This window comes from Daktulosphaira vitifoliae, unplaced genomic scaffold (genome assembly GCF_025091365.1).
Source record: "Daktulosphaira vitifoliae isolate Bord-2020 unplaced genomic scaffold, ASM2509136v1 Scaffold_5, whole genome shotgun sequence".
NCBI classification, from domain to species: Eukaryota; Metazoa; Arthropoda; class Insecta; order Hemiptera; family Phylloxeridae; genus Daktulosphaira; species Daktulosphaira vitifoliae.
The window spans coordinates 7,858,522-7,872,568 of record NW_026099576.1 but is presented as its reverse complement, the minus strand read 5'-3'; the positions used below and the strand labels follow the sequence as shown (position 1 = coordinate 7,872,568).

General features: G+C 31.6%; 1 protein-coding gene across 2 annotated transcripts in view; it reads right to left on the bottom strand.

The window, feature by feature from the left end:
- Positions 1 to 14,047, bottom strand: part of LOC126907514 (uncharacterized) — a 98,912-nt gene that overhangs the window by 80,156 nt on the left and 4,709 nt on the right. Inside the window, exon 2 of one of the 2 annotated variants that reach the window (XM_050688863.1) lies at positions 6,770 to 7,190. The exons of the other annotated variant lie outside the window; for it this stretch is intronic. Coding sequence (XP_050544820.1) covers positions 6,991 to 7,190 — 200 coding nt within the window. The 3' untranslated portion in view covers positions 6,770 to 6,990. Of the gene's footprint in view, positions 1 to 6,769; positions 7,191 to 14,047 lie in introns of those variants that run through there. 2 annotated transcript variants of the gene reach the window in all.

The window sequence follows — 14,047 nt, the reverse complement described above, 5'->3', positions numbered from 1 at the left end:
AATAGTTGTAGCGCATACAACAAAAAAGAACACACTGCTACGAACAAAAATTAGCGTACCAGTTCCGACGATGGCTTATTTCCGACAAAACGTCCGGCGATCGAAGGCAGGGCATGGGACAGGAGGCCGCTTCTTCTTCCTCTTCTTTTTTTTCCTTTCTGTCTCGTCGGCTCCCTTCGGTGTAGAGGCCACACGAGAACAAGTCCAACGACAATTCTGCAGTCTCCACAAAGTGAAGCCAATCGTTTCATTTGGTAAATTCCGATTGGGTCAGCGGCATGTCGTCACGAAAACGATCACGCACGCCTTCCCAATCTTCCACCATCTCCTCGATGGTAGCAAGGCCACCAGCAGTTACCTCAGTGACCCGAAGGTCACTGGAGGGTGCCTACTTGGCACACCCTCCGACAGTTACATGGGCGCAAACGCCCCCTGGACCCTGCCTCACCATACAGTCGCTGGATGACGACCGGGATAGGCCTTTAGCGACACCTTTCCCAGCCGGCCCTGATGACTCCGATAACGGTAACCGTTATATTTGAATGGTTTGCTTCCATGATTGGTTTTACGGGTGTCTTTCCCTGCGTTTTACCTACCGCCAGGGGATTTGTTTTCGATGTTACTTTCACCTAGGTTGGGTTGGGTTACCAGGTTATCAGGCCCACCTGCCCGTTACCCTCGAAAGCTACAGCTTATTCGTCCACCCTAGGAGTGGCTTATATCACGGCTACCCTGCATATCTACAGGGTTAACGAGCGAACGAGGGGCTCGTTGTCCGCGACCGCTTATTCGTCAGTCCAAATTAATGGACTGCTTATTTCGCGGCTAACCTGCATATCTGCAGGCCGTTCCTCTATCCGCAACCTAAGGACGCGCCCGTTTCCCCCAGCTAGGGAAACTGCGCTCGTGCCGACGTTTCGTAGCCCCGTAGAGCCCGATCACACCGACACCTGACTTACTGAACACTCTGTATAGGTTATAATGGTGGCAGGGGGGGGCCAGCTTTCTCTATATTACACTACTCATAGATCTTAATAATTACGCTTATTTATAATATACCTCATGCACAGTCGTCCATGGTATCCACAGGTGTTCAGTAAACGACCAGGTAAGCAAATTAAAATACATAACCATACTTAAACACATAATACAAAAAAAAAGCCCCTTATATGAGATTCACCCACGTTATAATCGTACGCACTCGTACGATGCTCATTTTATAAAATTTTTTGTATATAGGGCGTAATTTAGTAGTAATAATATCTAAACAATTAGTATGCTTGTTAAAGCATTCATTAATATAATATCAAATCATAACTGTTCGGACATCAACTCTCTACATAAAATATTAATACAATGATAAGTTTCAGAACATCGGAAAAGAAATATCGACAAAATCAAACAGTTGTTATTACAGCTACCTAACTAATACAATTTGTTTTATGAATGTTACTCTTGAACTTATTAAACTTATCCTGAATGAAAGCACAAGTTTGCCACTTTATGAACTCTCTCTTGTAATTTTTTTAACGCGTATATAAACTGGATCTGACATTTAAGAATGAGATCGTTTTATAAATCATTAACCTATTTACTAAGATTTCATTACAGTATATAAACATTTCCTTATACATGATTAACGTAACTTAAGACACCTATGTAAATATAAGTCTGTTTTTTGAAAACGTTTTGACAACTTATATTAGATTAAAGTAGCATAAATGAAATTTTAAGTTTAAACTAAGAAATTAATTTATTTTTATGATTTTATTTATATATATATTTATATATTTTTTTAATTAATTCAACTCTGAATACATGCATAAGGTAGATTTACACTGTAAAATTTACACCTAGATAACTTTTAAATGCAATTTAATATTTGTCATCTAACACAAATTACGAGAACAAAAGATTGTAAACTTTGGTGCTCCGAGACTTATCAAGAACCTGACGACACGAGGGAAACCTCCAAAAAAATTACAAATTTAAAAATCGCTAATTTTCGAAATTTTTTTTACTAAAATGTGCTGTAACTTTTTCAAAAATGAACATATTAATATATAAATTTTTTTTATAAATGCTTGATGTCTTTACCTATCATTTGATATATTTTTTTTGCAAATGTGACCCTTTATCTGCCCACAGGGGGGGATTTAAAATGACAACTTTTTCACAAAAAATTAACTTTTTCAACTTAACTTTTGAAAATATTCCGGAAGGTCTGACACTTTTATATATATCTTTTATTAAAAAAAGAAAAATTTGACCTCTGGACTTGTCTTCATGGTGAAAATTAGTGATGGGCATAATCGAATGATTTCGATAATCGAATGATTAGTAATCGAGACATTTTCATAATCGAGTGAATCTCTCGAAAAATCACTCGAAGTTAAAATCGTCTGCTCGTATGATAAGAATAATCAACTATTATTATTTATCGAGAGAATCGAAAAATTATACGAAATATGAATAAATATACCTATAGTAAATAATTATTAATTTAATTTTGCTTTTTTTATTTGTTGGTGTTTATTTATAATTAATATATTAAACTATAATTTAGGAATAATAATAACAATAATATATTAATAATGCATTATTAATAAGTGCTTTAAATAAAAGACAAGTTGTTATTTTTTTTATTTAATAATTATTACCTATATTTTAAAAAAACCGATAACAAATTTAAAAATAAAAACATAAGATAAGGTAGCAATAGCCTGCTTGACCATCATAATTAAAACACCTAATTCCACACCTAATTGATTTTTCATAAATTCACAACTAGTGAGAGAATCAGAACTCAGTAGTTTAGCCAGTTCAGGACAAAACTTTGTTCTAATCGTCACATACTTCCCAAAAATGTGACAGATAAGGTGTTGCCATGAGTAGCGATTGAACGAGTTGAAAATAAGACTCGAAGTCAACAATTTAATAATAATTCGACTATAATTTATGCTAAATAAAAACTTAAAAATAGTATTCTCTCGTTTCATCGTTTCATGGACATCATTCGAAATAACTTTTATTCGATTATATACATTTCAAGATCAAGAAATCATTGTTTTTATAATAAACGAGAAATCATTAGAAATAATCACTCGATTATAGAATAATCAATATTATTCTAATATTATTTATTAAAAAAATCAGAATATCTCGATTATTTAATTGATATGATTTCAATAATCGAAATATCTCGATTATTTTCATAATCGAAATATCTCGATTATTTTCATAATCGAGATATCTCGATTATATATCTCGATTATGCCCATCACTAGTGAAAATGGCTATCGAATGCTATTTTTGTGTGAAAATTCTTGATTTTATTTTTTATATTATATTTAACTTTATAATGCTATAATTTATTGAAAAGTGTATGTATCCACACAATTTTTTTATGAGAAATAATATTTTTTAATAAACCCTTTTTCATTCGACATACTTTATCTTAATCAGGATATTAATAAGGAACTAGCAGATCATGTAGCTTTTGGAATAATACACCAATTTTTTAAAATTGAACACTATCTAAAGATTTGCATCGATGCGTTTTATTTTGATAGTGATTTTAATCACTGTCAGATATCATTATACTTGATCCAACTATGTCACGTCACCACTGTGCCGCGACCCCCCTGTGCTGGGTTTTTTTTCTCTAGAAGATTTGAGAAGAATCTTACCGGTGGACAGATTACGACTGTTACGGACAGATTATTCGTTCTTTACCAACATTAACAATAATTAACATTAACAATTAACAACTATAGTAGTGCCTGATCAGCTGAAAACGACTCTACAACTTAACTATGAGTATGCGGCACGCGGGTGTAATTAAACTGATTACACACTTTTCTGGAATTAATTAAAAACATAACGAAGGCAGTCGACATTTTACCACGCTTGCGGAAACTTACCTTTATTGACCCGATAACTTAACTCGCGCAGTATTGTTGTGGTTACTAAATTAAATACTATTATTATTATTATCTCGGTTAGTGTACACTCGCTACCGTCGCTCACCTAACTTGGATACCATCAACATCTCTAGAGGTCCAGTCAGATTATATTTAAATAATATTAAATAGAAATAAGTGCTTTTTATTGTTGTTAGTTGAGAGTTTATATTTATTTGGGCACGAAACCGCTAACTGCCCTATTAGTGGGATATAAATTATATAGGGCCAGCGTTACACCGTTTAGGTACAGCTTAGTTAACTGTTAGGACCCTAGCAGAAAAGTACGTTGCAGTCGTATAAATGATTAGAAAAAAAGAAGTTGAGTAAAAATATAAACGTAAAAGTATAAACGCTTGTGCAAAAAAGCCAATTGTACAGTAAGTAAGGCGAAGTTAAAAAGGAATAATGAGTTGTATGATAGGCTAGGAACAAATGAAGACGAAATAAAAAATCTATAGACTTGCAAAAGTAAAAGAGAAAAGGTCTAAAGTTTATCATTATATAAGGTGTTCGGGTGAACGCTTAAGTTGGTCATGGATAAAGCTTATGATAGAGTACCGAGAGAGGTTTTAAAGTAAGTGGGCAGTAATCAGTAAAGGAGTCCCGAAAAGGTATATTAGTATCAGAAGGTTTTCGGGTAAGAGTAGGAGTGCACCAAGGTTCTGCTTTAAGCCCTTACTTATTTTCTATAGTGATAGATGAAATTACTAGAGAAATACAAGAAGAGGTGCCGTGCTGCATGTTGTTTGCTGACGATATAGTGTTAATAGGAGAACATAGGGAAGAAATTAGCCAAATGTTAGAGGTGTGGAGATCAGTTCTTGAAGAACAGGGTTTAAGAGTAAGTAGAAGTAAGACACAGTATATAGAGTACGAGTTTGACATAGGAAAACACGAGATAGGTGAAATGAAGAGAACAGTTACAATAGGCGAGGACGTTTAAACCACCGCCATTATGATCTTCGAAGACTTAATTAATTTCAGAAAAGTGTGTAATGGGTTTATTTACACCCGCGCGCCGCATACTCATAGTTAAGTTGTAGGGTCGTTTGTGCTGATCAGGCACTAGTATAGTTGATAATTGTTAATGTTGGTGAAGGACGAATAATCTGTCAGTAACACAGTAACCTTAAGATGCCTTATCGCCGAAACTAACTGCTACTATTTATTCAGCTTGGATTCCTTTTTTTTATTTTTACAATAAATACTGATATTTTGTGTGTGCAACCAATGAATATTTTGAGGTTATACTCACCGAGGAAGACGCGTACTCGGGGAGGGTTAGCAGCTTTACTCTATTGCATGTTGACGGTCTTATGCTTAGTGTAAACAAGTATATCCCCCTCACTGGTTCATCATAAATTCCAGTCCCACCAGAAATTTAAATTATTGATAAAGTTATAAGTCAATTTTATTACACATTTATTATAATGATCGATGTACATAGGACAGAAAAGCTATATTTTTTTTCTGAATAATATGTTTTATATCAACATAAAAAAAATATTTCTAAATAACATTTATAATAGATAAATAAAATATCCTGTAAAATACTTATTTACGATTGCAAATAATATTTTTATATATTTTTTTTTTTTTGTATAATAATTTACTAAAGAAAGAACTTAAACAGTTTTATCTCATATATGTATAATAAATTACTAACATTTTACTTGAAAACAAAATACTATACTATTATTAAGATAAAATAAGAATATATATCCTAATAAAAAACTAGTCAAGTTTTTATAAATAAATTATAAAAAAAAAACCAGCAAAGTGAGGTCGTGGCATAGTGGGGACGTTGCATAGTTGGGTCCAGTATAAATTTAATCTGACAGTGATTAAAATCACTATCATAAGAAACGCTTCGATGCAAATCTGTAGATAAAATTTAATTCTAAGAAATTGGTGGATAATTACAAAAGCAACATCAACTTTTATTTATTAATTATACCCAGCTTAGTAATTCTTTTAATTATATATTATATAATTTTTTAAATTAATTGTTTTCAAATTATTACTGATTTTGATTTTTAATATGTAAAATGTAATCATTTTGAACCTACTTTTTTTTGTCCTTTAAAGTGAAAGTTTTAATAAAAAAAAAAAAAATGAATTTATTACTATAACTTTTAGCTAAACTTTCAAGTTTGAAATTGATATTATTAAATAGAAAAAAATGTAATTGATAAGATTAATATGCAATTAGGAAATTTTATAATTACTATTTACGGTATATTTATCAGAAAAGTTCAATTTTTTTTACACTTTTATCGTAATAAATTACTTAAATAAAAATCATAGTAATTATTTCTAATTAATTTTTGGCGTTTAAAAAGATTCTGCAGAATAATAAAGAAAACAGATAGAAGTGAATATTATTATATAATAGAACAAGGAAAAACGGCTTTTCTGGTAACTTAATAATATAAAACTGATATCGACCATTCAAAATTTTTAATTATAAAACGAGTGAAAAAGCTCTTTTTTTGCATTTTTCATCATTTTTAAATTTAGCAATTTTATTGATTATTTAGCTTCAAAGTTTAAAATTCAGAATATTTTCAGCTTAAAAACTATTAATCTTGACGGAACAATCTATACATTTCACAAATTTTAAAATAATATTATGAGATTATAATAGAACATAATTTAATAAAAATTTCTTTTAATCCATAATTATGATTTCATTCTGATATTATTTGTCTGATGCCAACCTTGAGATCTCCTTCTAAATTTCGCAATAAAGTCATCTAAATATAGCACATTACAAAATAATTTGTTAACTTTTTTTTGTAGATTTGTTTTATTGAATCAAAAAATATCTTATATAAAAATAATGAATACAATTATTTCCATGGCAAAAGTTACATGAATTAGATTATTTAATTACATTTTTGACTGTTAACTATTTTTCTTATTTATTACTGTTAAGTTATTTAAATAATTATGTTACATTATATTGTTTTTGTGCGCTTTATACCGTGTATGATCCTTATATGAAGTGAATAAATTGTAAAAACTAATCATAAAGTAAATAATCAACTAGATATTTAGGAGTGTAATATGACTGAGTTCCATTATTAAAAACTTTATTGTTATGATTATTCATCCCATAATTTTCATTAATTGAGCTATGACTATTATATTTCTTTATATCAGTTGTATTATCATCAGAAAAATAAAGTGATCGATATATGTCTTCATGATTTCCTAATTGTTCTAAAAACATAATTATCAATTAAAATTTTTATATAAAAAAATACATATAATTATTATCCTGAATAAATAATTTTATTATTATTCATTAAAGGTTTATTACAATAGAATATCAAAAAAGAGGTTAACTGGGCTATAACTCCTTATTAGTTAATTATAATTTTTAACAGTATGTGACTTTGGCATTAGTAAAAATTGACACGGCATGTAATAGCGTACTATTCATCTATGGTGATTATCCATACACCGCCGCACTTATCAATAGTGAAGATAACATTATGTTGGTCTTCTCTGGCGGTTGGTAGGTAGGACATGTCGTGAGGTTCAGCACCGCCTAACAAATAGATAACTACTAAAAAGCAATACTCCTGTGGCATTCATCTCACATATGCCAGTGAGTTATGATAAATTTACTATATTTTTGATCACTGAGTTATTTGTTATTTATGTTGGCTATTTAAATAAACTAAACCTTATATTAACATTATAAGAAAGGTTTTGTTGTTTTTTCAATATTATAATTAAACAATCCGTATACCGTGTCAGATTATCTAGTGACAAAAAATAGGTTTTCTCCTTTTAACATATGTAATATTATATTTTGACTTATAATATTACCATATAATATGATGTTATCATTTGTACATATATGTCACATATTATGATTATACAAGGTTACCAAAACAGGGTTCTCTTATTTAAAATACAAAATAACCCTTTAATCGGAAAAAATTAAATGCGAAAAACTCTCCCTCTTGCAGAAATTATTAAGTAACGCCTACACGCAGGGCTCTCATTACAATTAATCAATTAAAATAGAAAGCCTCAGCTTCCAGGAGAGATCACTGGGCTACCCCCTTCAGACTATAAAAAAGCCATTTTTACAAAGTACAATTTAATCTATGTTTTCGAATCTCCAACAATCTATTGCGTAATAAACCATTAATAAAAATTAAATAGGAAAATTAATAATTAATAAGAGAAACAATTAATGTGTAAATCATGTAATAAATATTATAGACGGGACTTTTAATTTTAATTATAATTTAATAATAAAAATCACATAATTAATATTATAACCATTTATTCATTTATATTTTATTTAATTATTTACTTTATACTACTCCCATCATATTTCTTTCTTTTCATTTTTGGTTTATTACACATATATATTTTTTAATTGTTTAACTTTTATCTTAGTGTTTAACATCACTCTTAAATAATTTTTTTAGTTTAAGTAAAGTGTTCTGTTGGCTCTTATTTTAAATTAGAAAAAATTCGTCTACCAAAATTGATACAATAATTTATTTTATTCAGTTCAACTATTAAATTAAATTATATGTTAATTCATCATTAAGAAGCGATATATGCATAATTATACATTTATTTTTTATAATTATTAATTCAAATATTTAATATCAATTTATTATTAATATTTTTTTTTAAAGAATATTACATAAGCTTTGATTTAAGATATATATATATATATATATTTATAAAGGTGTCCGTATTTCTCGAAAACTTTGAAAAATTAAATTGAAAAAGTAAATTTTTTGTGGAAAATTTATCATTTTAAATCTCCTCCTGTGGATAGTTAAAGGGTCAGATTTCCAAAAAAATATACCAAATTATAGGTAAATACCTAATGTATTCATAAATAAAATGCTTCTACTCATATATTTTTCAAAAAGTTATGGCATTTTTAAGTAAAAAAATTGAAAATATAATCGATTTTTAAATTTGTAATTTTTTGGGAGATTTTCCCTCTTTTACGGAATCGAGAGAATTTTTTTTAAATTTTTGTGGGTCATATTTTCGACTACATAGGATTTGTACTCATTTGACATATAGTTTATCAAAATCGATCCAGTGAGAACTGAACATAAGTGGTAACAGACTCAAAAAAAAAAAACTCATCATATTAATATTTATACTTTCTCAGCTGCGCATCGAAGCTAAAACTAAGTCTATCCCATAATTCATATTAAGCATAAAAGACACGCTTTTTATAAATGGAGAAATAAATAATAATAAATAAAATAAAAAAATTATTATTACTTTTGGAGATATTTAGTGGTCAACAATATATCAATTATCTTGGATATTGCACCTATCTTAAATTAAAATGTTTGTATTATCTAATAAAGAATATTTTTTAACAGTTAATGTGAACACTGAACTTATCTATCATCTTGAGAAACTTATAAGGTAGAAATATAATTACATAACTTGTAACAAAACTAACCAAGTTTAATGCTAAAATTGTTCTATGTGTTTTGTGTCTCGTGAATTTAAAAAAAAATAGAAATATATGAATATTGTACTGAGTCCTTCAATTAATAGTGTTCGGACTATAGGCTGTAAAGAACCGGTGTAATTTTTTCTATTCAGAATTTGATATTATCTTACGTTCTAAAATTAAGAGAAAAATTAATATTTACTTTATACTGGTTCTGAGTATGTATATTACTTGTTCACTATACACTATAAAGCGAAATCATCGGGTGACTTAGTTAATATTTGAAACCTATCTTAAGAAGTTACTACATATTGGCCCTCAATGTTTACTTACTAACATTCGTGCACATTTTTAGGCTTTGAGAGGTAGATACATGGCACGCATTACCGTAAACTAATGTGTAATATGTTTTCGAGCGAGAATCATTCGAATTCAATCATAAATGGGATAGTTGAAAATAAAAATAAAACAGTTATCAGCTCCGAAAACCGCCCATTTATTCAAATTGGAATAGACTTTGCGAGTCTTTTTATGATGTAGGTTTACATAAGAGCATGTTCGTCAAGACTTATATTAGAGTGTTTGTTTGTTTTCTTCTAAAGCTATACATCTCGAACCTGTCAGCGATCTTAGTTCAGATACCTCTTGATGTTTTTTTTTAAGAAGTTTTATTTCATAACGTGATTTGCCAACACATATTTAATCGAATAGGCTACTAATTTCATTAAATCAGTAACATGAAATAATCAAATATTAAACAAAACAAAAGTCTTGTTTCGGCTTGATCTCTTATTACTAAAAGATCTTCGATAAAATTAAATAAAAACGTAAAAGACGAAAAATAGATATGTGTATAGTATATGTACGCGAGCGGTGCGCTTTACAAAGGTAGACTAACTTTAAAACCGGACAACTATGCAGCCGCCGAACAACGGTAAGATAAGACAAAAATAGCTACACTTATTGTGTAGGCCTAAACACACCGCCCGCCTTGAAATATTTGTTTCAAAGTGAAAGATAACAAAAAACAACTATAATCTAGGAACAAATTTCGCAACAACTAAAAACGTAAAAGGTAATACATAAATACAAAAAAAAAATTAATATACAAATAATCATTAGAAACAAATTCATTATGGAAAAATTAATGATTAATCCCACACGGGACATGACACATATATATTACAATAACTACGAATTATAAGAAATTTAAATAAATTACAAACTGGCTACAAACTGTTGCCTTCAAAATTTCGGGCGTTATCACTGTAAATTATTGAACTTTTGACACGTTGATCAAAAAATCTGTTCAACGCCTGTAAAAATGTCTTCGTTGACAAATCGCTCACGAGTTCGATATGTATCGCATCTGTCGCGAAACATACAAATATGCTGATGTATCCTTTGTTACATGATGCCTTACGANCTGATGTATCCTTTGTTACATGGTGCCTTACGACGCAAGCTCGTTCTTATCATGACTGGACCCGCAAAATTTACACCACATATGGCAAATGCTCTTCCACTCTGTACCCGTGAACCAGGCAGACTCCCCGTGATCGGTTGTACTATTTGAGGTTTCAGTTTGAAACAATTAACGCAATTGTGTACTATAGTACGAGCCAAACTTCGCGCTTTTAAAGGCCAGTAGCGCTGCCTAATAGAGGCCACCAAGGCTTGAGGTCCACTGTGCATCAAATCCATGTGTTCTTTACGGAATAATAATTTTGTGTAAAGACAGTTATCCGGCAATACAATTTGATGTCTCTGATTGTCATTTAACGCCATAGCGTATTTTAAACGACCTCCGACGCGTATATTATTATCCCCATCAATATATGGACCAAGACGCAGTAGTTTACTTTTTTTTGACACATTCGCATTTGCACTATTTAACTCTCTCAATTCTTGCCGAAAATGTGCGCGTTGAATTATTTTGATGATTGTCCTATTTGCTATATCTAGTTCGTTTACCGTTAACGGCCCATTATTTTTATCACCTACTGCTCGATTCATGTTATACCGCCAGCGTAGGCAATACGCCGTCACTCTGATGATAAATAATAACGACGACCTTCTAGATAACAACGAATAACATTTATCGTACGCTACGCATGCAACAGTCGTAATTGTTGTTTTGTCCGTATTTTTGGCTTCTGGTATATTGTTTGTACTATTGTATTGTACACATGGNTTTTTGGCTTCTGGTATATTGTTTGTACTACTGTATTGTACACATGACTTCGGCCATTTCTCGTACTCCTCCTTCAACCAATGGGGACCGTTCCACCACATCGCATTAATTCGCAATTCGTTTGGAGTACAGCCACGTGATATTAAATCAGCAGGATTGTCCTCCGAGCGGACATGACGCCAATCATTTATGGACGTTTTGTCTTGTATTTCACCAACACGATGCGCCACGAACGTTTTCCATTTAGCAGATGGAGATGAAATCCAAGCTAGGGTTACGCTCGAATCGGTCCAATAAAATTGTCGCTCGAATTTGCATTTCAACTTCGGCACTATTCCGTTTACCATTCGTGCTAATAATAGGGCTGCGCACAGTTCTAGTCGAGGCAGCGATATCGTTTTTATGGGCGCGACCTTGGACTTCGCTTGTAGCAAACGCACCGTGTGATGGCCGTTTTCGTCAGTACTTCTAATGTAAACACATGCACCATACGCTCTGATAGATGAATCGGCAAAACCGTGTAACTGTAATTTAACGATTTTATTTTCACATAGTATATATCTTGGAATACTGAACTTATTTAATGTTGTTAATTGTGCACTATAATTACGCCATTCTACAGCGACTTCCTCCGAAACGAGTTCGTCCCAACTGAGTTGAATGCACCACAAACGTTGCATGATAATTTTTGCGACTACTAACACAGGTCCGAGCAAACCAAGGGGATCAAAAATTGTAGCTATATTCGATAAAATTGTTCGCTTTGTTATATCGTAATTATTTATTATGTTTTCACTTAATGTATACTTAAATGAATCCGATGGCGGATCCCAACACAGGCCTAATATTTTCGTCGTGTCGTTATCGATAATACGCGGACCGTCACTATCTTTATTGTGTTCGGCAGGTAATAAACTACCTATTAAACTATTATCGTTTGATGACCATTTCCGTAAATGTAGACCGGCACCTTTCATTACAGTAATAATATTGTCTCGTAATGTTGCCTCTGCCCGTTTCATTGCCCCGCTTAACCAATCATCCACATAAAAATCGTTAACTAATGATTGACACGCGTCAGGATACTTACTGAATTCACATTCAGCTACCTTTTCTAGTGATTGGTTATAATTGTCATTCACCGTGAGGAAAACCGCCGTTTGTTGATTTATACTATTAAGTTGATTTTCCGATGAACCGGCAACCACCCATCCGAACTTTGTTTCCTGAAATACAGGACCGCCTGGTCGTGGCTTTATTTTACCTGCAGACATTAAATCATAGAAGTGACCCGCTCCTATTAATAGGTCAATTTTCTGNCGCTCCTATTAATAGGTCAATCTTCTGTGGCACGGTGAAACGCGGATCCGCTAAGACTATAGCTTTCGGAACCACGCAGCTATCATTTAGTCGGATGCCTGGTAGGTTACTCGTAATGTTTTTGACTACTAAACATGACAATGTTACTGAATAGTCATTTAAACGGGACCATTACTCGAGATTTAATCCTTTGTACTTTTCCACCAATTCCTTGGACGCTTTGGTCGACATGGGTTTTCGGTAACCGCAAAAACTTTTGTATGTCTGACAATTGGTCGTTGGTATAAATTAATGCCGAAAAAATATCATAAAATGTTGTCCATTGCTTATAGTTGCCATGAAATGATGCGATATCTAGCGGGGCTAATCTAATAGCTGGCGCCGCTACTGTTGGTGTCGCTACGATTGAAGATGTTGCTGCTGTATTCCCTACAACAGCGTCTGACGCGTTGCTGACTACCCTACTCAATTCAGATAGCCTCTTCTCCGCAATCGTACTGGCTTTAAAGTATGAGTCTTCAAAATCAGCTCTATAATTTTGCTGTTCCTCTACGTTTATCCCTTCTAGCATGTCGATTTCCAACTGTACTTGGTCGTACTAACTCCATGCTTCCTCAATTTTTTCTCTTCTAAGCCGAATTTCGATTAGGTCCGACTTTTCGTCTTGCACAACCTTTAAAAATTTTGTCAATGCTGATTTTAATTGACCTCTCCTTATGCTTAATCGCGTAACTTCATTTTTGCGATTATCTTCAGGCATAATTTGTTTTGTTGGTTTTTACTGATAATAAATAATTGTTCCAAAAGAAACCAACCGGCTCAGCTGACCGTTACTAATATATGTATATATATACAGGGTGATTTTTTTATCATAACCCACTCAATTACTTACAGAATAATAATAATTTAAACATTTTTTTTCTTTATTATCTTTAGTTACACATTATTCTTGAATTTTTAACTATGTAATACTTTTTAAGTTCATCCCTTATGCCTTGGAAGGGGGTCAACTTTGTTTTTTTAAATAGTAACACATATTTTTAATTTAATAAAATGTTTGAGTTTTTAATTTAATAGTAAATGGCATTTGAATTTTTAATATAACTT